General features: G+C 38.0%; 1 protein-coding gene across 11 annotated transcripts in view; it reads right to left on the reverse strand.

The window, feature by feature from the left end:
- FNDC3B (fibronectin type III domain containing 3B) overlaps nucleotides 1–22,925 on the reverse strand; it is a 321,836-nt gene that overhangs the window by 129,279 nt on the left and 169,632 nt on the right. For all 11 annotated transcript variants that reach the window (XM_036351879.1, XM_036351871.1, XM_036351875.1 and 8 more), the window contains 2 exons: nucleotides 18,427–18,503; nucleotides 3,089–3,329 (listed from right to left, as the gene is read on the reverse strand). In XM_036351879.1, coding sequence (XP_036207772.1) covers nucleotides 3,089–3,329; nucleotides 18,427–18,503 — 318 coding nt within the window. The remainder of the gene's footprint in view (nucleotides 1–3,088; nucleotides 3,330–18,426; nucleotides 18,504–22,925) is intronic.

The raw sequence follows: 22,925 nt of genomic DNA on the forward strand, positions 1-22,925 counted from the left end.
GAATAATTAATCTTTAATTACTACACTGTGTGTTCAGACATGTTCCAGACACTTTTATACTAAAGAAGACAAAATTAGTGTCCAACAAAAAATAAAGCTCCTATTCTGATTGAATTTATAAATTTGATTTTGCCTGTCAAAGTATTTTTTCAGCTGTTGCAATATATAAAAAGTTAGAAAAAATAAAATACCCCTTAAATGTGTACTTAGAATCAAGATACTTAGAAATATAGTTACCTTTGTAGACAGAATAGCTTTCTATTGGAAATTATACAGCACCCAGAATAAAAGGAGTAACTTGTGGCATCTAAAATAGCCAACATTTGAATAAAACCTACTAAAATGATGAGATGAGAAATTTCTATTAAAAGGAGTCAAAGCTCACAGAATCAGGGACAATATTCAAGAAGATATTGCAAGGGTGAACATAAGCCATCCCTTCAACTTGGTGTCAAATAGAATATGTTTGGTTGTGGTCTCAAACTCCTATGTTGGAGTAATCAGGAGGCAAGACAAACTGACTAGTAGAATGTTAAGCTGGCTTAACTATGCATATTTTTAAGTGGCTCTAAAGAAAATGGGAGCCTGCAAAATAATCTCATGATCGGAGCAGAAGGGGGATATATTAAATTTAAATAAAATTAAAAGCAATATCCAGATATTATTTAAAATGCAAAACATAGTATAGATTGGGTCCTTATATGTTTATATGAAAAAAGGGCCCTACATGCAAGACCTAACCCAATACTGTTCTAGGCATACCAGGACTGTATGGCCACCCTAGTTAACAACTGATGTTTCCACTTTTCACTTTCTTTCTCTTCACAAAACTTAAGGAAGACCTTTAAAAAGCAAACATTCATGCCCTGGCCCATGTTTCTCAATAGTTAAGAGCATGGGCCTGTGCACCACAGGTTAGAAGGTTTGATTCCCAGTCAAGTATATGTACCTGGGTTGCAGGTTTGATGTGTCTCTCTCAGTTCTTTCTCTCTCTCTCTCTCTCTTTCTCTCTCTCTCTTCCTCTCTCTCTCTTTCTCTCTCTCTCTCTCTCTCTCTCTCTCTCTCTCTCTCTCTCTCTCTCTCTCTCTCTCCTGCTTTTCCCCAACATTTTCTGAAAATCAGTGAAAAAAATCTTTGGGTGAGGATTAGAAGGAAAAAATAAATAAAGCAAATATTCACAAGATAACCAATTTGTACCAGAGAATGTAAAAAACAAATACAACACTATTAAAAAAGCAAATGCCCAAATAAATTATGTTCAAATATACAAAAAGGATAATAAATATTTTAAATATCACAATGCTTTAACTTGGGCCCTAATATATTAATCTTTTAAAATATGTCAAACAATTTTTAAGCTCTTATAGTTTGGGAAATTAAATGTTTAAATTTCTTTTAGGTATAAATATTGAGAACTAAGATTAGAATATATTCATATGGATTTTTTTTATTAATGCAAAGGGATTTTGTTTTACTGTTTTCTTTAATATAAAAATCAATAAAGGCACTGTTATTTGCACATTATTACTCTGTGCTAGTTTAATGAAATTAAACCAAAATACCCTATGAAATTAACACACAATATTTATATTGCTTAATTCTAATGATTTAAATTCTGTTTTCTAAAATTGCAAAGTACATCATTTACAACATAATAACTATGTGGCCTCCTATTAACAGACTACTCTTCATCAAGCTATGGGTCCATAGCCAAGGCTTTTCACAGTGCCATTGAGCTCAGACCTAACCAGAAAACTCGACAAACACTCAAATACTTAATGTATAGTGTGTCAAAGCACTGAATAGTTTAAGAAACTGAATCTTTTTCAGTTTTTATCCAAATATTTTCATGGAATATGCCCACTCATCTGATATTTGGGGTGCTCTGTCACTACTGATAGGAAGTTATTGACACCTCTATGAAATTAAAGTGTTAATTTCATCTTTTGCTATCATCTCTCCATACACTCTCATGGTAGCACCTGATTCTTCTGAATTATACTAAATTTACTTCTAACTACTAAAAAAAAAAAAAAAAAAAAAAAAAAAAATTACCAAACTAATTCTATCCCTAAGTTATAACAGAAGGTTTCCCTTGAAATACCTATCTCAAATTTTTCTTTTGTTAATAAAAAAAAGTTACAATGTGAGATGAACATACAGGAGAAAATATATATTTATAACTGATAAGAGAAAGTGAGGTAGTAATTTGCTCCAAAACCCTATAGTGTAACAGGTATTTCTCATAAAATTTATCTGAACCAACATAATAAATGTTTGAAGTAATAAAATGCTTATATTTATATTCTGACTCAAGAATATCACTTTGCAAAGGTTAAAGTCTAATTTTTACCCTCATTTAATCTGCATTCTTAGTGTACACTCTGATAGAAAAGAGCTTTAGACTAAACTAATACCAAGGCTAAAATTAAAAAGACATAATGTTGGTATCTCTGAGACTCCTTTTCATTTCAAGGTAAGTTTCTGCCTAACAACCAGTGAAACTGTGGCTGTGCTAATGGCTATTCTGAAACTAAAACAGGGTTCAGGAGGACCCCATCAACAGCGAGGAGATTCTGAGTTCTGCCAATGTTGCAACATAGAGCATCCAGGAAACTCAAAGGTTACTGAGACCTCACAGTCTTCTCTCATTGGAAATGGGACACAAAACCCTTATGAACTTCCCTGCTATTACTAGATTATATAGATGTCTAGGAGCTAATGTGCTGCTGTGGCCCAAGTCACTCGCACATAAAAATATGTTAACAGGGCACCGGAACGTCTGACACATCACTGCCTCTTTTCTAAAATAGCAACTGGCTATCCCAGTCCCTGTTCTTTGTGGGGTGGGATAGTGAGGCAGAATTTAGAAAATGTAAAGAAAGAAAGAGCTGCAACCCATAAAGTAATTTTTGCAAAACAATTCAGGACAAAGGAAGCTAGGAATTTCCCATGCGTTTATACATCAGATAGTCCCTCTTCTGCCATACTTATTATGGAAGAAACAAAGACCTCACTGGCTCTCTTAAGCTATTTACGTGTTGCAGTCAGTTTCAACAGCTGTCAGTGCCAGCAATAACCTACTCACCTTGCTCATATAATGCAGGGGGAAGATGATGCTGAGGAAAGAACTGAGGCGGCATATCTCCAGGTCCGGTAACAGGTGGGTAGTAAGCCGTGTGGGAGTTTTGCATATAATGTGGGTGGTGAGCCAAGTAGGGGGGTAGGTGATGGGTTGGAGACATGGCTGAGGGGTAGCTTGGGGGGTAACACTCAGGAGACTGGGGTGTGACCACCACCCGGCGGACTCCAGTATTGTCTTCAATCACCTAAAGAAAACAGCAAAAAGAGTGTAGTATGTATCGTTAGCTAATATCTTGTGAACATACACAGTAGTTAGTACTTCCCCCTTAATTTTAATTTTCTGCCCTTCATAGGAGGAAAAATTGGTACCCATTAAATTTTGGTTCTATAATCCAACCAGTTAAGTGAGTTTTAGAAGTAATAACATTTAACCATTACAATTTATGAAATTTTCATCAACCACCTCATTCTGATTACAGAATATTTTTTGGAATGATCAAGAGCTTGATGATCAATCTTGTTTGTCTCATAAATAAGACTTCATCCAAGGCAAGTGAATTTAATATGTGCTTAAGTTAATTTTAGAAATGACTTTAAATATAACTACCAGGTCAGTGATTTTTCCAGAAAGAAGAGACCTTCTGGGGTATATAGTATGCTTTACAGGGCTGAGCTTTCTGAGAACACTTGAACCCATTCCTACTTTAGCATGCACAGTTCCATCACCATAGAGGCTTTAGTGGGAAAAAAGGAAACATAACTTCAGAAACCATAACAGTGCCAAAAGGTCATTTAATCTGGGACCAAGGATGTAAATGAAATGAGGGGATTCCAACCAATGAAAACCCTGACTAATCCCAAATCAAATCGGACACCTCTGCTTATATCCTGGTGAGGTAATGAGTGTTATGAAGGAAGACACAACGAGGCAGGACCTGCTATGAGGAGAGTGAGTGCCAATCAACATTAGATCCATACTTTCTCCAAATGCTTTTAAATTTACACAAGGAAGGTAATTAACTAAAGCCGAACTATACCAATATTTATTGCCTCTGTGGCAAACTTCATGCTACCTGCTCTAAGAGCAAACAATTTTGTTGAGACACAAGATAAGAAACAACTAACATAACAGATACCATAATCAAAAGGGAAAGCTGTGTAATACAGAGAAGAGCATTGAATGACAGAACCAGAAGGGCTTCACTAGCCTCAAAGAACTGATAGGACTGGGAGAGCTGGACAATGGCCCATGAGACAAGGCAGGGGAAGGAGGCAATGAGGGCTTAAGAGTAAACTTGGAAGCCAGGACTAGGCTGCCAAAGAGACCAGCTGGTCTAATAAAGTACTTAAGATATTCAGGGACTCACAAGGTAAGCAGTGCTTTTTTTTTTTTTTTTTTTTTTTTTTTTTAAAAAAAGACCCCAACACTGAAAATTAAACTTGTAATTGAAATACATATCTCATTACACCTCAGGAGGCTGATTATAGGTAAAATAAAATGACTTAATGGTAATCCAAAGCATTCTGATAAAACTTATACTAAGTTTTGTTTTAAAAAAACATTGCCTAATTTAAAATGGCAAGTTTATCCATTTTAGTCTATACTTTAGTGTACAAGATAGGTTTAGTTTGAATTAATAGTAATTAATCTTTATATTAAGAAAACAAAAATCTTTATGTTTATTAATGAATCAATTACCATAACAGTATCAGAATTAACTACTATGTTAAAAGTTCCTTAACAAAGCAATATTATTAACTCATTTAAATTAAGATTCCGAGTCATATTCCTACTATAGCTCAAAACATATGTATTCGTTAATAAATGTAACTTTTCTGGACTTTGGCAAGCTAATCACATTAACCTCATTTATGAATGCGTGACTGCCAATTTATAGGTGGATGTGAAATCATGCTTAAACCATGATATTGGAAATTCGAATGCATGTGCTAATAACTATCATCAAAGCACATCTTCTATGAATAGTTTTAGTAGCACACCTTGTATAACTTAGTATAAATATGGATTTTTCTAACCATCTAATATAAACATGCATCATTCTATAGTGTCTTCTGTTTCCCTGGCTATTAAGAGAAAAGGAATATTCCAGATAGTCCTCTTTCATGGAGCAATCCTGTGGTAGACACTGGGAGGTCCACAGAAGCAAAGTAGTTGTTTTCTAGACACAATCTTCATTATTTCAGGCTCTGCAAAATGTCAATGGGTAAAATGGTCACACGGACGTGAGCAATGTAGTAAAACAAGAACAGGGTTCTCACTAAATATGAAGAACAACTCTGAGTTTATAAACAAAGGCAGTTATAATGAAAAGAAATTATTTTAATCATTTTATCATATGATTTTTGGCATTAAAGTATTTTAAAAAAAAGTTGAGTAGCCCTAGCTGGTTTGCTCAGTGGATACAGCATCGGCCTGTGGACTGAGGTTCCAGGTTTGATTCCAGCCAAGGGCACATGCCTGGGTTTCGGGCTTGATCCCCAGTAGGGAGCATGTAGGAGGCAGCCGATCAATGATTCTCTCTCATCACTGATGTTTCTGATCCTCCCTCTCCTTTCCTCTCTAAAATCAATAAAAATAAATCGATAAAAATAAAAAGTTGGGTAAATAGCACCAACAGAGTTAAAAATATTAATTAAGGGAAAGGAATAAAAATAAAAGATAAAGAGCTGAAACATCTTTTTATTTTAATATTTTGTAAGAATAAGTATTTCCACTACTTAAAAATATTAATAGGTCTAAAGTATAAATTATCTTTCGCCAAAAAAAGGTTTCCAGTTAGGAAACGAAGTCCTTTTCTTAAACTACAAATTGCCTACATATATGAAAATGGTTTCACAGCCCCATTTTTAATTATTTTAAGTTATTCTGTGGTATTTGTGAAAGACATCTGTTTACTAGTATAATCCAACACTTTCACCCTTACTAATCAAGGCCAACTTTATCAGTAAAAATATTTTTAAGAAAATGAAATATTAATTCTGAAATAATCAGAAACAAAACCCCAAAATGTATGCTAATTATTTTGCTTATTGTTCTTCCATAATACAAATTACAACATATTTAGTTACCAAATTCAATTCTGATCTATGTCTAAGAAAATTATGCCTATGTTCCCCAAAGAATAAAGAAGTCTGAGGAACAATAATAATGCACAAAATAATACTCAACTCAAGAAATAGTGGCAATAGCATTCTTTGTTATTTTTTTTAAAAAGGTTCATAAAGAAATATATCACTGTAGCAGAATTTAGAAATCAGAATGGGTTCAGTCCAAAAATCTTCAGACAATAAAATGTGCCTTCAGTCTTTTCGAATAACCATGGAAAAGACAGACTCATTTCCTCTTGGGATGAATGAAACTGTGACAATGTCCAGAGGCAGACAAATTACCTGCATTCAATTCAACAACTGTTTCCTGACACATGCTATGAGCTAAACACTGGATATTCAAGTGAGGGGGAAAAATAGGTCTTAAACAGTAAGATTTATTTATATAGCCTAAGAATAATATAAAGAGAAAAATTAGACTAAGTCTTAAGTGTTGTTCAGAAATCAAAACAAAGTACTGTCTTTTCTGAAATTAAAAACAAAGTATTCTTCATCTAGACCAGTGGTTGGCAAACCGCAGCTCGCGAGCCACATGCGGCTCTTTGGCCCCTTGAATGTGGCTCTTCCACAAAATACCAACTTCTGCGCACGGCCCACAAAGTTTCAATTGCACTGTACGTGCGCGCCCACACGTGGTATTTCGTGGAAGAGCCACACTCAAGGGGCCAAAGAGCCGCATGTGGCTCGCGAACCGCAGTTTGCTGACCACTGACTAGACTAGACTATTTTCTTAGCTCTGTGACTCAACAGAATGACCACTCACATATCTTCTCCAGAGCACAGACCCTTGGAAAAGATCACTGTGCTAGGTTCTCAGGATACCACCTGTTATGGGCTGAATTATGTCCTCCCTTCCCCAAACTAATTTATGTATTGAAATCCCAACTCTCTGTACCTCAGCATGTGACTATATTTGGAAATAGAGCCTTTAAAGTAATGCAATTTTGATAAAATGAGGTCATATGGGTGGGGCTTAATCCAATACGATGTCCGTAAAAGATGTGTAAATTAGGCTAGAGATACACAGGAAGAAGACTGTGTAAAGATGCCAAAGAAAGATGACCATATACAAGCCAAGAAGAGAGATCTTAGAAGAAACCAAACTTGTAGTCTCCAGAATTATGAGGAAATCATTTCTGTTGTTTAAGCCACCCAGTCTGTGGGCACCTCATTATGGTAGCCCTACAAACTAATATACCTCCTATCAGGGCCTCCCAACTGTCCTCTAAAGTCCTACCACCAGCCTTGTCTGCTTAAAAACACCCTCTACGAAAAGTAATGCATTTATCCACCATGAACAAATGCCCAGCCACCTGCCTCAGGCTAAGGAAGAAAGTCCGCCTGATGGAAGCTAGCTTGCTCCTTTATCACGTCTTTGGATTCTGCTCCAGAAGTATTTACTGGGAAACTTCTATGTGCCTAGTCTTCCTGCTGCACAGTGCCCTAGACACAGGATGAGAGGCTAGAGAATAAGGCACAAAGAGTTAAATGTTGATCTTATTTGCATGGGTGTTTTTAGACGTATAATCAAGAGAACCATTAAAACAAAATGGAAAAACTTGGAAGCAACAGCAAGAGGGGGCAGCATGGAGAGACAGATAAGGAAGAAACTCACAGCCAGTGCCTACTGTCTGCCAGCTGTTGGACATGGGTTACTCATTGGTCTCCTGGAGAATTAGATATTAGCAACCCTGTTGGACAGGAAGGCGACCAAGGAACAACATGGTTAAAATGTACTAGTTCAGCGGCAGAACCAGAGTTTCTTTCTGGTCTGTACTCTAAAGCTTTTATTATGTGGAGAATTATACACAAGATAGGTATGCTAAGAAATAAATATGTAAACAATGAACTGTGAGAAATAGGATAGCTGGGTTATTAAGAGATGTGAAGGATTCAATATTTATTAAATGCCTGCCGCTCTGCTTTAATACCATCTACTGAAAAAAGGCAACATATTAACGTGCTAAAGTCCAGTGACTGATACATAACAGAAAAATCTTACCTAGTAATTACTCCTATTAATATTAGTACTTCATTAATTCCTCCCAGCAATCCTGGGAGGCATACACAGCTATCCCCAGTTGGGAGGTTAGAGGAATAAAGTCCAGGGAAGTTAAGCTAACTCACCCAAGGTCAGAGAGCTACCAGGGGATAAAGAGGACGATTTTGAGTCCAAGAATTAAAATGTATCTCTTAACAACACTTAGAGTCTGAGTGTCTTTTCTCATAACTGACAGAGGAGGAAGCTAGTTCTCCTTACTGAACCGAAATGCTCCACAGGAATTTTAATAAACTCCTCAGTTCCTAAAGCTCTGTCTTCTACTTCTGGGCTGCAAATGACAAGAATCAAAAAAAGAGCTTGAAAGGCAGGATGCAACAGAAAAATTTGAAAGGCTGCCCCAGAGGGCCAGAGATGAGCCAGGAGGAGGGCAGAGCAGACTGGGGACACACATGCCTCTGTATGCAAGGCCTGGCAGCCGGCTGGCAGAGGGGCCAAAGAACACGGAGGGAGCCACCTGCACACTGAAAACGGGGACCAAATGAGTCTGTGAAGGTCAGGCTCAAGCTCCATTCCTAACTGCTGCGAACATACTTGAAGTGGGCTCCTAGGCCATTCGGGGAAGGAAAAGCTATCAGCTGAAACTGAGCACACAACAAAAGGCTGGGCAATGCAAACAGCTGCATGGACCCGTGGGCAGGCAGAGTCCAGGCTGCTCCCAGCCACACTGGTGCTCACCCCTCCACCAGCATCTGGGTCCTGCAGTGTGAATTACAGATCTCTCAAGGGCACCTGTGCACACAGGCGGCTTTCAAGAAAGGATGGCTAAGTGAACAAATGAATGAAAAAGCAAACAACAACAAATAAATTTATCCTCTTAGATTTGATGTCTATCTACCAAGAGCTATTTAACACATTCATTATCAAAATTTCCCCCCATAACTCAGGTAAATATCTGACATTCTTCTCCAAAATTTCAAATAATCTAAACCTAGTTAACTGCAGATGTGTCATGCCTGACTTGTATTTTAAATGTTTTAAATATTAAATATCATTTAAAATTACTATTTAAATTATTTTAATATTTTATTTCACAAGAAAGACACTGGGGGAGAAAAAAGACACTGAAAACCAGGAGTACAAAGGTGTTAGCTCTCACTTTTCCTCTCTTTGTACTAACCCTTCACTCTGCATTTTCTAATCCAGGGTGGGGCAAAAGTAGGTTTATAGTTATTCATATGGAAAATAATACAACAATAAATTATAAATAATAAACTGTGTTTCACATACAACTGTAAACTCACTTTTGCCTCACCCTGAACAGTGAACAATATAATAGAGGAAAAGCAAATTAATTGTTCATGGAGAGTAGAAATTTGAAACATGAGGATGTTATCTTCCCTGGCCCATCCCCTTTCTGTTACTATGGAAAATACTCCCACCACCATCACCTAAGTACCATTAGGAGAAAGAGAAATTGGAATAAAAAGAGCATTCAAAGAGCAACCAGAGTTAGACAGAAGCAAGTGATCCTTCTATTTTACTGATGAAGCTAATTGACTTAAAAATGGTGGATGAATTGAATGTCTTTCCAAATCTGACTTTTCTGTCCTTTCAAATTGCATGCTTACATCTGTGGATGAAAATACCAAACATATATCTCAATGTCATTTTCTCTTCATATCTGTAATGGCTAACACTGATGAAATAATATTCCAATGTTTCATTATCATTAATGTCCTGAGACAATAAACCCTTTAGGCTTAAGACCAGTTCCTTTTGCCATACAACATGGTATTTTTGTAGCCAAATGGAAAAATACATTATTGTTGATGTTTCTAGGTTTCTAAAAGTCCTTTACATAATATAAAGGATTAGTCTGCAGAACATTTACAGATTGAGAATAGATATCAATTTTATTTTTAAATTAAGAATTTTTTAAAAATTTTGAATTCCTTTTCTCAAACAGTTCTTGCCAATGGTTAATCAAAAAAATTCATCTGCTATGTAGGTAACCAAGCCTATGGTTTTAAATAACAAGGTGATTCATGACTAAACAAAAATTCCCCCAAAATTTTACCCACACACTCATCTATATCTAAAAATCTTAAATTTTCTATTGGTGCTTAATTTTTAACTCTCATGCCAATTCCAGGCAATGGCTAAAGAATAAACTGAGGGGGGATGGTTAGATCCAGATAACAAATCCAAGCCAGACTGCTGTACAGGGATCACAAGCTGGAGGCACTGATACGGCCCTTACTGATAGGCTTGCTCGGGAGGCGACTGTATAAGGGGATACCCCCATAAACGGCAATCCCCCTCTGTTTCCTTTATATGTGCCAACATTTTTATATACACAGAAACAAGCTAAGCTACTTACACTTACGGGAATCTATAATCTGGAAAAAGGAGAGCAACTAGGGCATATATAAATTAAAAATCTTTTAGTACATTACTGGACACACTTGTCTTTTTCCAGATGGCTACCCAATTATTTAAAACTAAACCCACTGAGGTCTGGAGAGGATGATGAAAACAAGTATATCCTCTGTGATATCTCTTTAATCCAACTACTTCAGGTGATGCTATAGGTGAGGGGACAGTGGCAGCAATTTATTAAGACCTTCCAAACTAAGAAAGAAGCCAGGCAAGGTTAAGAGACACAGCTTACAAACAGCTGTCGTAGCACACCCCAGCTACCCCAACTTGAGGATACCATGGGAAGGGAGAGACCCCTGTTTTAAACAGAACTGAGCTCCTTAAGACACTGCTGAGTCAAGCAGCTCCTTTCCCAAGCAGAAATACAGCACTGGGCAGAGGCTGAAGGAAAATGGCAAACTGATAAACTTGGTGTAACAATTAAAGCCATAACAACAACTCCTGTGGTTTGTATATCATGTAATCTATATCTATAATCTATATCTATATCTATCTATATCTATCTATATATAAGTAATATGCAAATGAGGTTTGGACTTCGTAAAGGTCACGACCAGCTCAGAGGAAGGGCCGGGCCCAGCTCCAAGCCTGAGAGAACAACACAGAGGGGCACCTGCTCCAAGCCTCCAACGTGGCTGGGGGCAGGCCCTCAGCGGACACACACACACATACGCCCACGGGGTGCCTGCTCTGAGCCTCCAACATGCCTGGGGGCAGGTCCCCAGCAGACACACACACACACACACACACACACACACACACACACAGGGTGCCTGCTCCGAGCCCCTGTGGCCAGAGTGCAGACATCCCCTGAGGGCTCCTGGACTGTGAGAGGGGGCAGGCTGGTCTGAGGGACCCCCAACCCCCAGTGCACGAATTTCGTGCACCAGGCCTCTAGTAGTTTATAAAATGCTTGGCACATAACTTAATGCATAACGCTCAGATCTTCTAACATGGGTAACATCATAGTCCTAAATTCTAGATGAAGAATTTTAGGATCAATTAAGTAACTGAGTAACCCTAAGGTCAGCTAAGTATCAGATTTTATTGTATCTCACCAACCTAAGTAAAAAAAGAAGCCCCTTTGGCCCAGCTGGTGTCGCTCAGTGGTTGAGCATTGACCTATGAATCAGGAGGTCACGGTTGGATTCCCGGTGAGGGCACATGCCCAGATTGCGGGCTCAATCCCCAGTGGGGGGGGGGGGGAAGGGGGGTGTGCAGGAGGCAGCCAATCAGAGATTCTCTCATCATTGATGTTTCTATCTCTCTCTCTCTCTTCTTCTCTGAAATCAATAAAAATATTTTTTAAAATTAAAAAAAAAAAAGAAGTAGCACATTTGAAGATCAAAAATCAAACCTAATTTTCCTCATTATCTGTGTGGCACATAAGAATACCAGATAGGTGAGATGTTACCTCCACAGAGTTTCAGGTAATAAAATGGGCCAATTATTATAGACCAAATGGAAATCCTGTTTTAAAGAACACACTGTCAGAAAACAAACAGTAAGTAGAGATCTGATGGTTTGCTTTATGAAGATATTGATAAAGCTATCACTAGGAGGAACCTGTGGGTAGTAACTGTTTCTGTACTCCGGCACCTCGACACAGATCAGCACAGAAGAGATGGCCAATCGGAGGTGATTTCAGTCCAGCTTCTCAGCTTCTCAAGCACACTCACATAGAAACACAAGTAGATTGTTCTTGATCATATCTATGAATTTTATATTTTACATTTAAAAATGTTTCACCAGTCTTCCAATGGGTTCCATAGCCCAAGAAAGGATCAAGAATTCATGCTGACGCCCTGACTGGTTTGGCTCAGTGGATAGAGCGTCGGTCTGCGGACTCAAGGGTCCCAGGTTCGATTCTGGTCAAGGGCATGTACCTTGGTTGCAAGCACATTCCCAGTAGGGGGTGTGCAAGAGGCAGCTCATTGATGTTTCTCTCTCATCAATGTTTCTAACTCTCTATCCCTCTCCCTTCCCCTCTGTAAAAAAATCAATAAAATATTTTTTTAAAAAGAATTCATGCTGACGATAGTCGGATCATATTTATCACATAGTAAAGTAAGTGATGGGTTCTAAAGAATGTGTAGAAAGATAAAATCCACTTAACCTTCATAAAGTTTTGTACGCAATAGGTTAGGCAAAGGTGTGTTTCTATGAAAAGTTGTTTCATAGGACAAATATGTTACTAATTTAAAAAGGCAGACTATACTAACTGTGCAATAAAATCAAATATTATGGGCACAATTTAATCCTAACTAATAATTCAAAAGTCATTTCTAGATGCGATACTGTCTCAATGTTATTTTGAAAGTCAACTATCACTTTTCCAAGTGAAGAATAGCATTGCAGTGGATAGAATGCCAAATACCAAAGGAATGTGTTGTACTACACTTTTGGTAACGGTTGCTTATGGAAACTTATGTTCTTACTTGGTCTCCTTTTTAAGGAATAATAGAGGAGAATTATCTAATTTTAGATTAGATTAGACATCCTCCAACCCTTTCCTTTCTGCTCCTCCCTCCACAAGATAACAATGACTCCAGCCAGCCAGTAACATTTTGATAATTGCCTATTATGTGCTGCACACCTTTAAAGAAACTGGAGATGCAGTGATGAACAGAACACTTAAGGGTCCCTGACCTTGTGGAACTTAAATGCTAAAAGGGAGGGAGACCAACAATGATCAAGTAAGCAAACAAGTGAACACCACCCAAGTAAATAACTTAACAATATTCCTAAAAATCACACAGGAGTTGAATGCAGAGACCTACCTGGGCTCATGTTTCCTCCCACTAATCTTGTGTTCTATTAAACCACAATGCCAAGATCTCAGAAACAAACAAACAACAACAAAAAGAAATCCAAGAGAAAATGCAGAACAGGGAAACAGAGAGAAAGCTCAGAAAGGAAAGGTGTACAGTGCCTTGAGGGGAGGTACGTCCTAGGTACATTCTTTAATTTAGCAATGCCTATCCTGTCTGTAATTATTGCTTGGGTAAAATAAGCCATCTAATGAAAACTAAAGTACCTGAAAATCTGATGACAATGAAAACTAGAACAGAATAGACACATAAATCCGCTGCTCTTTCCACAGCTGCCAACCTCCATGCATACACTCTGTTCATTCAGGAACACTTTCCCAACTTCCTATAGAAAAATCAATTCCTCCAAAGGATGAGCAAGAGATTCCAATTCTCTTTATTGTTTGATGCCAAATGGATCTGACTCTCAGTCTGTCAGGGCACAGGGTAATCCCCCATGCTCCCTTCTGCTCAACATTAAAGAAGAAACACAGCATCAGTTTACCCATAGTTGTAGTTACTACAGGGAAGTAGCTGAGGCTAATATGTAAGGCTCCTTCCCCATTGGGCCAGGTCTTTAAAAAATCCTCATTGGAGAATAACCAACCATACCAAAATTTAAATACATTTTAAAATATTCATGTCTCTCCCTGGTGAAAGGAAATTGAATATATATAATTGCAACAGGTGTTTACCCATTTGCTAATCCCTAAAACAAAGGAATGAGGTTAAGTTACATACTCTGCTATGACAACAAAAATACTTATTTCAACTACTATTCAGTTTTTAGTTTACATCAATTAATCTGGATTTTTTTAAAAAAAGAGAGGTTTCCCAAATGATAGCACATTAACTTAGATATTTCACTTTTTCTTTTCATATGCTTTCTTAATCTTTGGGTCTACATGAAGTTTTTCCTGTAACATTTGAAAAATGTTTCATAAATTACTATGGAAGGATGGAAAATAAAACTCAAGGCATCTGCTTAAGAAATTTTTATGTATAAATTATTCAGAGTGTTAATAATGAGGTTAAAAATTGAGAAGAACCATGGCCAGTATACAATGAAAGGAAAAAATTGCTTCATACTGTGTGATCTCAGTATGTATTTAGAAAGGCAAACTGCCAGTTTCATTGAAATTGTTCTAACAGTTGTCTTCATTTTAATAGCTACCACTTATTGAATGCCCACTGTTATGTGAGGTGTGGACTACATTTTCTCTTAATTCTTACCTCTACCAGATCAGGTAGGTATTCACGTATGTGGTGAAAGAATTTGTAACAGTTACATGGGAAGTAATTTTGGTGGAATTTGAAGGCAGGCCTCTTCAGTTAATGTCCATGTTCTTCCCAACTACAGTACTCACCCTGTTTTCTCCCATAGTTTCAACTCTAATCACACTCACAAATGTTTATACATGATGGAAAAGGTGATGAGTGTGACAGGACTAACTGCCTTCTTACTTAAATCCACTTTCTCGTAGTTAAAAGAAAATGTATCCTATATTTTCTCTTAAGCTGGAAAGATCACGTTATTTTTTTCTTCAAACCTTCCCCAGCATCCCACCGAAAAGCACAAAACACATTTACACTACAGTACACAAAAACCTACTATATCAGAGGCTGCTGAGTTGAAATGACAAGATTCCACTATTCTCCTACCTAAGTCCACACTATCTTTAAGGTCCATGGTTCAGTCCTTCTCAGCCTAAGAAAACAAAGATTATTATGTTAACTGCACCTCAGAGCAGACCACAGCTGTCTATATCCTCAACTCCTGGTGTTTCTCTTACTATATGATAATCTCTGCACATTACTGACATTTGTCTTTTGTCAAATTTATTTGATCAAATTTATGAATTTATCTTGAAAGTTGTTTCAGCTACTTAATTATGTAATGCATCGATTTTTTTTTTCATTGACTCACAGTTCAGAGTCAATGTTACTAATGTAACATTTTTAATCATTCACTTGCCTCCCTCTTCAATCCTATCCTATATAATAAAAGGCTAATATGCAAATTGTCCCCAAGAGCAGGAGTTCGACTGACAGGGAGTTAGACATGCACTAACCACTAGGGGGTGGTGCGGAACATGGCAGACATTGGCAACGCAGCGCTGGCAGCGGGCGGCAGTGGACACACTGCCAACCCCAATGGGCCCTGACGAGAGTGAGACCACGGCAGGATGGTGGAGCGGGTGAGCGGGCGGCGTCAGGCCAAGGCAGGTGCAAAGGGAGGCCCCAGCCGGCAGCAGCTAGGGACCCTACCTGTGCACAAATTTTGTGCACTGGGCCTCTAGTATAATAAAATCCTAATATGCAAATTGTCCCCTCTACTGGGAGTTCTGCTGGGAGTTCGACCATTTGCTATGATGTGCGCTGACCACCAGAGGACAGCACAGAACATGGCAGGCGTTGGCCACACAGCACTGGCAGTGGGCGGCAGTGAAGATGCTGCAGGCCCCGAGGAGAGCAGGACCGGGGTGGGACGGTGGAGCAGGTGCAAGCCACTGGTCACTGGGTGGGGGCCAATCACCCTGCTGATCTGCTTGCCCTGCCGCCGTCGGGCTCCCAGATGCTGAGGGAGCTGGGCAGGGGCCCAATGCCCCACCGATCCAATCGCAGGGTGACCAGCAGCTGCAGTGGCGGGTGGGGCCACCGCCCTGCTGCTTTAGCACCTGGGAGCCAGGAGGTGGCAGGGCAATAGGTGGGGTGATCAGGCCCCACAGGCAGTGACCAGCGGCAGCAGCGGTGGGGGCAGGTCGCTGGGGAAGGGAGAGAGTACCCGGCCAGCAGCCGGCAGCCACTAGAGACTCTACCAGTGCATGAATTTCGTGCACTGGGCCTCTAGTCTATACTAATAAAAGGGTAATATGCTAATTAGACCAGATGTCTTCTGGACATCCTTCTGGATGTCCTTCAGGACAAAGCCACAGTGGCAGGGGCTGAGGCAGATATAGTTAAGGCAATCAGGCTGTCAGGGGAGAGCAGTTAGGGGTGATAAGGCTGGCAGTGGAGAGCAGTTAGGGGCGATCAGGCAGGTGAGTGGTTAGGAGCCAGCGGTCCCGGATTCCAAGAGGGATGTCTGACTGACAGTTTAGGAAATCCCCGGCAGGGATCCAGGACAGGAGAGGGTGCAGGCCAGGATGAGAGACCCCCACCACCCCATACATGAATTCTGTGCACTGGGCCTTTAGTTTTCTTATAATAATGGACGATCTCATACATGAGAAACTGGTGTTAGTCCTGGAGAAAGATTCATGAGTAGGCACACTCCACACACCCACACTCACATTGTCAGAAAGTAATGTAATAGAAAGCAAGTACATCCATCAAGGCAGGCTCTGTGGCTGACTTCAAGATCACATCAGAGTGGGAAAAAGGTTGGTAAAATCAGAAATGTGTGGGTTGCGATTCTGGTTCCACTCTGAGCCTCAGCTCCCTTATATGTAAATGACAGTAACACCACTGGCAAGAAAAAGTACACTGTGGCTTTTCTCTACCAGAATGTTTAACTTTTAACTGGCATTCCATAAATGGACCTTTAACATAAAAGGAGGTGTTTTTCTGCCATCTCAATGGTGAGAACTGTACTATGTTCAATGGAATGAAACACTTCCTCAAAATAAATGAGGGGCCATAATGGCATCCTGCATTCCTTGTTCTTTTCTGTTAATTGACTGGCAACATGGATGTGATCCGTCATCACATGTCCTGCTGGAAGGGACTGCTCTACACCCTTTTTTCCCTCCAGTGACTTATTTACAAAGACTTGTGTAAAACAAGCCATTTATTTAAAACAGGGGAAGGACTAGCCAACATTCTGGCAACTCAAAACAAAACAAAACAAAACAAAGATGCCAAATTGGCTCACGTGAAAGTAAGGATGGAAAAAATGATACTATAGTGGCTGCACTATGACTTAGATGGTAAAGAAATGGGTAAGTTTTACATCAGAGAAGGATAAAATTGCTTTGATTCCTGCCTGCACATCAGCAATTTTTCTATTGTAGCTGCCAATATTTTTATCCTAGCAAATCATTAAAAACTTAAAATGACAGATTTTTTTAAACCAATATAAAAACAGAGGAGGAATAGAAAGAAAAAAATTTGGAGGAATATAATCCAAAAAATGCTAACAAAATGATTATTATCTTCTGTGGGTAGTAAAATTACACAAATATTTTTTATTCTTTTCTGATTTTTTTTTCCAATGAGTATAGGATGTTCTTACAAGGAGGGGAAAAACAGAACAAAAAAGGCAAAGGAGAAAAACAGGAATTTTCTGGTTAGGAATTTGGAAAGGAAGATGTGCAGGGACAAAGGGAGACATTCATATTGTGCTGAGCCTAGGACCACAGTTAAAGTATATACAGATATCCACATTCCAAGCACACACAACATTTAAAACCTTATCCTGGTACAGGAGTATAACTTTTTCCTTTAACAATTTTTTAATCTTTTAATATACCTTTTACTTTTTAAATTGCTATTGGCTATTTTATTTAAAAGAAAAACAAAATTTTAGAGAAATGTAAGTACAAACAGCCAAGTTCTCGCATCATACTCAGTAATGCTCCAAGCCCAAGATGTACCGCATTGTGTAGAAATGAGACTCCTAGAAGAGAGGACAGGCCCTACTTGCACAAACAATGTCTCCTTTGATATTTTTACTGATTAGTCTCTAATTCAGTAGACTCTATGAAGAAATCACAATCATTGGTCAAGCGTGACACCCATCTTGGCCAAAGGCAGCCTGGCCGCCCAGCTGTGTTTTCCTCCCTTTAACTCTGGCCTGTTAAGCAGCGAGACTTGGGAAGGGCTGCCTGGTACCACAAAAATGACAATTCTGGCATCATCTGAACTAAATTAATCTTGGAATACGTTTTCAAGCCTCCACATGTTTTCTCTTGGCACAATGACAGTGCCCATAGTGAGTGGAGACATCCATCAACTGGTTACCTGTGAGATATAACCTGGAGGCACATGGATAGGAGGAATGGATCCATTGGGTGACATCATCGGAACTTCAGCAGGTCCTAAAAGAAGCAAGAGCAAGATATTAACAGTTGAAAAACATACAGTACTCAAAATAATCATTGATATTTTAAAAACATTATCAAAACTAAAGAGAATTAATCACTTGGACTATTTTCTCTTCAATAATTGTTACACTGTGCCTTAGACATGAAATTATGGATGAAAAGAAATTCTCCAGCTGTATAAGTCAAGGAGGGGGGGGGAGCAAAACTATGAGCATCTTTATAAATATTTAATGATTCCCAAATCCTCAGGGATGCTTAGTTAAGAGTAGTCCAACGAAGTGGGGCAAAAAGTTTCTTTTTATTTGTCTTTAAAAGAATGTATTAATAACATTCAAAATACAAAATTGATTTACATTAAACAAATTAATTTTAAATGGTTTATCTCCTCTAGTTTAAAAAGCCCCAATGGATGTAGGTTCATAATTTTCATTTCAAATTATTATTTTCAGTAAGTTATTGTAACATGACATTAATTTTCAAAGAGAAGAAACCAAAAACACTTCAAGCTAACTGAATTTGGTATGCCTCTTATGTTCTAAGGCAGAGGGAAAAAAGATCACATTTTAAAACTAGGTACTATTAGAAATACTCATGACAAGTTTACTTGGGGTTATTTCAAAGTAAAACATTCAAATAACAATAGGTTAGTTTCAAATTCATCAAAAGTTAATTACAGCTCTAATACAAACAATGATCAGCAAGGTAAGACTCACCTAAAATACAGTTTGAGTTAATATTTAATTACAAAGAAACCATAATATTTGTCATAACATCAAAATCAACTTCTGACACCCTACCCAAGATCCCGTGATTACATGGTTTCTCTAGATGTGCAGGAACACTACCACTGGTTTTTAGGTTGGTAGCTGGCTCCCCTATTTAACACACACTGCTCAAATGTCAATCCACACTGTGGGGTTTTAAAAATTAAATTTATTTTGGTGACATTGGTTAATATAATTATATAGGTTTCAGGTGTACATTTCCATGATACGTGATCTATACGCTGCATTGTGTGCCCACCACCCAAATCATCTTCTATCATCATATGTTTACCTTCCCTCCCCGACCTCCCTCCCACATGTTTCTAGTCTGAGATGCGACTTCCTGGCTCCAAGTGCCCTGTGTTGTTTATTTTCTCTCTCCCAAAGAGTGTTGTGCTGCCGGCAATGAAAATTATTGAACTGTAACAAAAACCAAGAAAAATACAACACTTTTCTTGGCAAAAGAAAATAGATCCTGCCACCCAATGCTGCATTTACATGTAAGCATAATGCACCCCTCACCGCACAGTATAACTCAATGTTCTAACTACTTCATAGGAGAGGACCAGTTGGGGATATAGAGGTACAGGGATGTTGGGGTACCCATCCACAGGTCTACAAGTAGAGAGATGAAAACAGAGTAGAGCAGAAAAGACGCTGATATCCATACCATCTGACCAGAGTTCACACTGCAACTTCATGGACAATACACCAAAGCACTGAACTATCTGATAATCTCTAAACACATACAAGACCACAGTGGCCTCTCTCAGGCTAACAAATCGATGATTATTTAAAGCAAAAGACAATGTCATAATTGAATGAGCCTATTCTATCTTAAAGTATGATTTCAATTATTACATATACTAATCACTGAAGGTACTTTCCAAATCTATCTTTCTCATTAGTTTTAGCATTTTTGCCATAGTCATCAAGACATTTCGGTATGTACTAAATACTTTTATTTGGATTGCCTCACTTAGGAGCCACAGACAACTATTTCAGCCTTAGCCTGAGCAGTATCTATGAAATCCAAGGGTTTCTGCCTGGTTTCATTCCCAGCTCACTAGTCACACTGGTTATGTGACCTTGAACAATTCACTTTTGGAGCCTCACTGCTCAACAGGTATAAATGAGAACAACTCCTACCTGATACATTGGGTTTAAAGATTAAATTCAATAATGTATGCCAAAACTCTTAGTAGTACATAGCACAAAAATCACTCATCAAAATGTTAGCAATTTTTACGTTTTTAAAATTTTTATTTATAAGTTTTTGTTTTTCAGTTTACTTTTTTGTTAACATTATAAGTACTGATTTACTTTAAATGTCCTTATAAACACGTAAAATCAGCAACTACGCCTTAAGAGGCAATATTGTACATCAAACAAATATCAAATACTTCACAGCACATATGTGAACAGAAATGCTACCACCTCAGTATTGTTTTTAAATCACCAAAATGTATACCAGGCACAGTCTCTTAACCCAAGACATGACCCCTAAAACTGTTAAAGTCATTTGTGTAAAATACTTTAAAGAATGTAGGACAAGTGAGTGATTTACAGCCAGAAAATGTTTTCTTCCCAGTCTTGATTTCAAAAGTAGCCAAATGACTTTAACATGCTTGCCCATCCCCTTCCTCTTGTCACTGTCATCAAACCCTTACAAAAAGCACTGCAAAGCATACAGTAATGACTTCCGAAACTCAACTGTGCCTTTGGAACCCCAAGGTTCCTCTTTTTTCTGAAATAAAATAAACCATTGCATTCACAAGCATTCTGGAGATTAAAAGCAAGCAATGAATGAATGAATGAATGAATGAATGAATGAATGTCTGGTATGTGAAAAGTTATTGTCTCTCTAAACACTTGTTTCTCATCAATCAATGAGTTACTGCCTCTGTGCAAACCTGTGTCTGAGAACCTCCTGACATTATTATAACCCTTACCTACCTAATTAAAACACAAACTTCTCTCCCTAAACTTCCTCTGACTACACTAGGAAATCACTGAACTATTAAACTTTTTAAAAATAATTTTTAAATCTCTTAAGGTATCTGGAATCCCCTTTGATTAAACAATCTCGTTATATACAGGCAGGTCTACATAGAAATGTGTACACATACATTAAATAATTTGAAAATGAAAGTAAGCAAACATACACTTCCAAAATACTGTCAGTGAGATTTTTTTTTGAGAAGCTAATTCAGACGTTCAGCTAGAGACCACATGAACTCTTCCAAAGACAGATGAAAAATATCTCATGCAGTTTCTAGAACTGAAACTAAAGTGTTTGCTAAGAGCCAAGTAACTCCATGAAAAAAAAAAAATGCCTTGGGAATGTTGATCAATTTCAGGTTTTAGGCTGTGACATCAACAGTTAAGAATTCTTTTTGGACTCAACAAGATGTGAGACACAAGCACTATGATTGGTTTATCGTAATTAAAAATTAAACTGCAATAGGCATGGTGTAACATCTTAAAAGTCTGATAGAATTTGTTAATGAATTGATATTTAATTTACTTATACCATAATCATTCAATTAACAGTAATTCATGTAATGATCTTATGACTTAATTCTCATATCAAAGAGACGGAAGGTAAGTCCAGCAAATGGTATTTTTAGGACCACACATGCACATGAAAAGTCCCCAAGACCCTGTCAAGACTGTGAAGCCACTCTGCTCCCTTCTGTGCTTCTTCCCTGCTGCCAGGGATCCCCCAGAGCTCACACATTTATAAAGCTCTTGCTCTGATGCTATATTCAAAATATTCACCGACTCTGGGACCAGAGGTAACTAGATTGACTCATGGTGAATGTACAAATGAAGTTTAGAAATCTGAAAGTGGTGATAATTGAGAATCCAGGGTATAAATTATCACCTAAACCAGCCTTAGAAATAGCTATAAATAATTATACCACAATTTCAGAAATGTTTAATTGGTGTTTTTATAAGCTAAGTATTCACCAATAAGTGAACAAGCAGTGAATAAAGAGAAATGTATTACTGTACCTGTCTATAAACTGATACTTGTGTGTTCAATGGTCATTTTCAACAACAGCCCTTGGTAGCAAAAGATCACATTCTTTTTTTTCAATTTTTTTTGATTTTATTGTTTTATTGCTTAAAATATTACAAAGGGTATTACATATGTGTCCGTTTTTTTCCCCGCCCTTGACAATCCCCTGGCCTCCCCTACCTCCCACTGTCTTATTTCCATTGGTTATGCTTATATGCATGCATACAAGTCCTTCAGTTGAAAAAGATCACATTCTTATCCTATTAATTTAAATACCATGTTCACAAAGGATGTAAAGGAACTGAGATCACACATAGCGAGAGATAACACTAATAGGAAAAATAAAGCAAAAGCAAAATAATGATGTGATAAAATCCAATAAACCCTATAAAAGTGACCCTCAAGTCTGTCTAAATAGCCAAAGAAGAGAAATTCTTGCTGGCAATAGTCATAAGGATAAGGCCACAGCTAGTAGGTAAGTAAATAATTATGGCGAAAGTAATTATCAGGACTAAAGATCTGAATAAAAGTGCACTTATGCTGTTTGCCATGGGTCTAAATCTGAATATAAAAGGTCTTCTGATCAATTCTGTGACTGTCTAATAATCAATCTCCAATTATGGTGAC

The sequence above is a fragment of the Myotis myotis genome, unplaced genomic scaffold (genome assembly GCF_014108235.1).
Source record: "Myotis myotis isolate mMyoMyo1 unplaced genomic scaffold, mMyoMyo1.p scaffold_m19_p_2, whole genome shotgun sequence".
Classification (NCBI taxonomy): Eukaryota; Metazoa; Chordata; class Mammalia; order Chiroptera; family Vespertilionidae; genus Myotis; species Myotis myotis.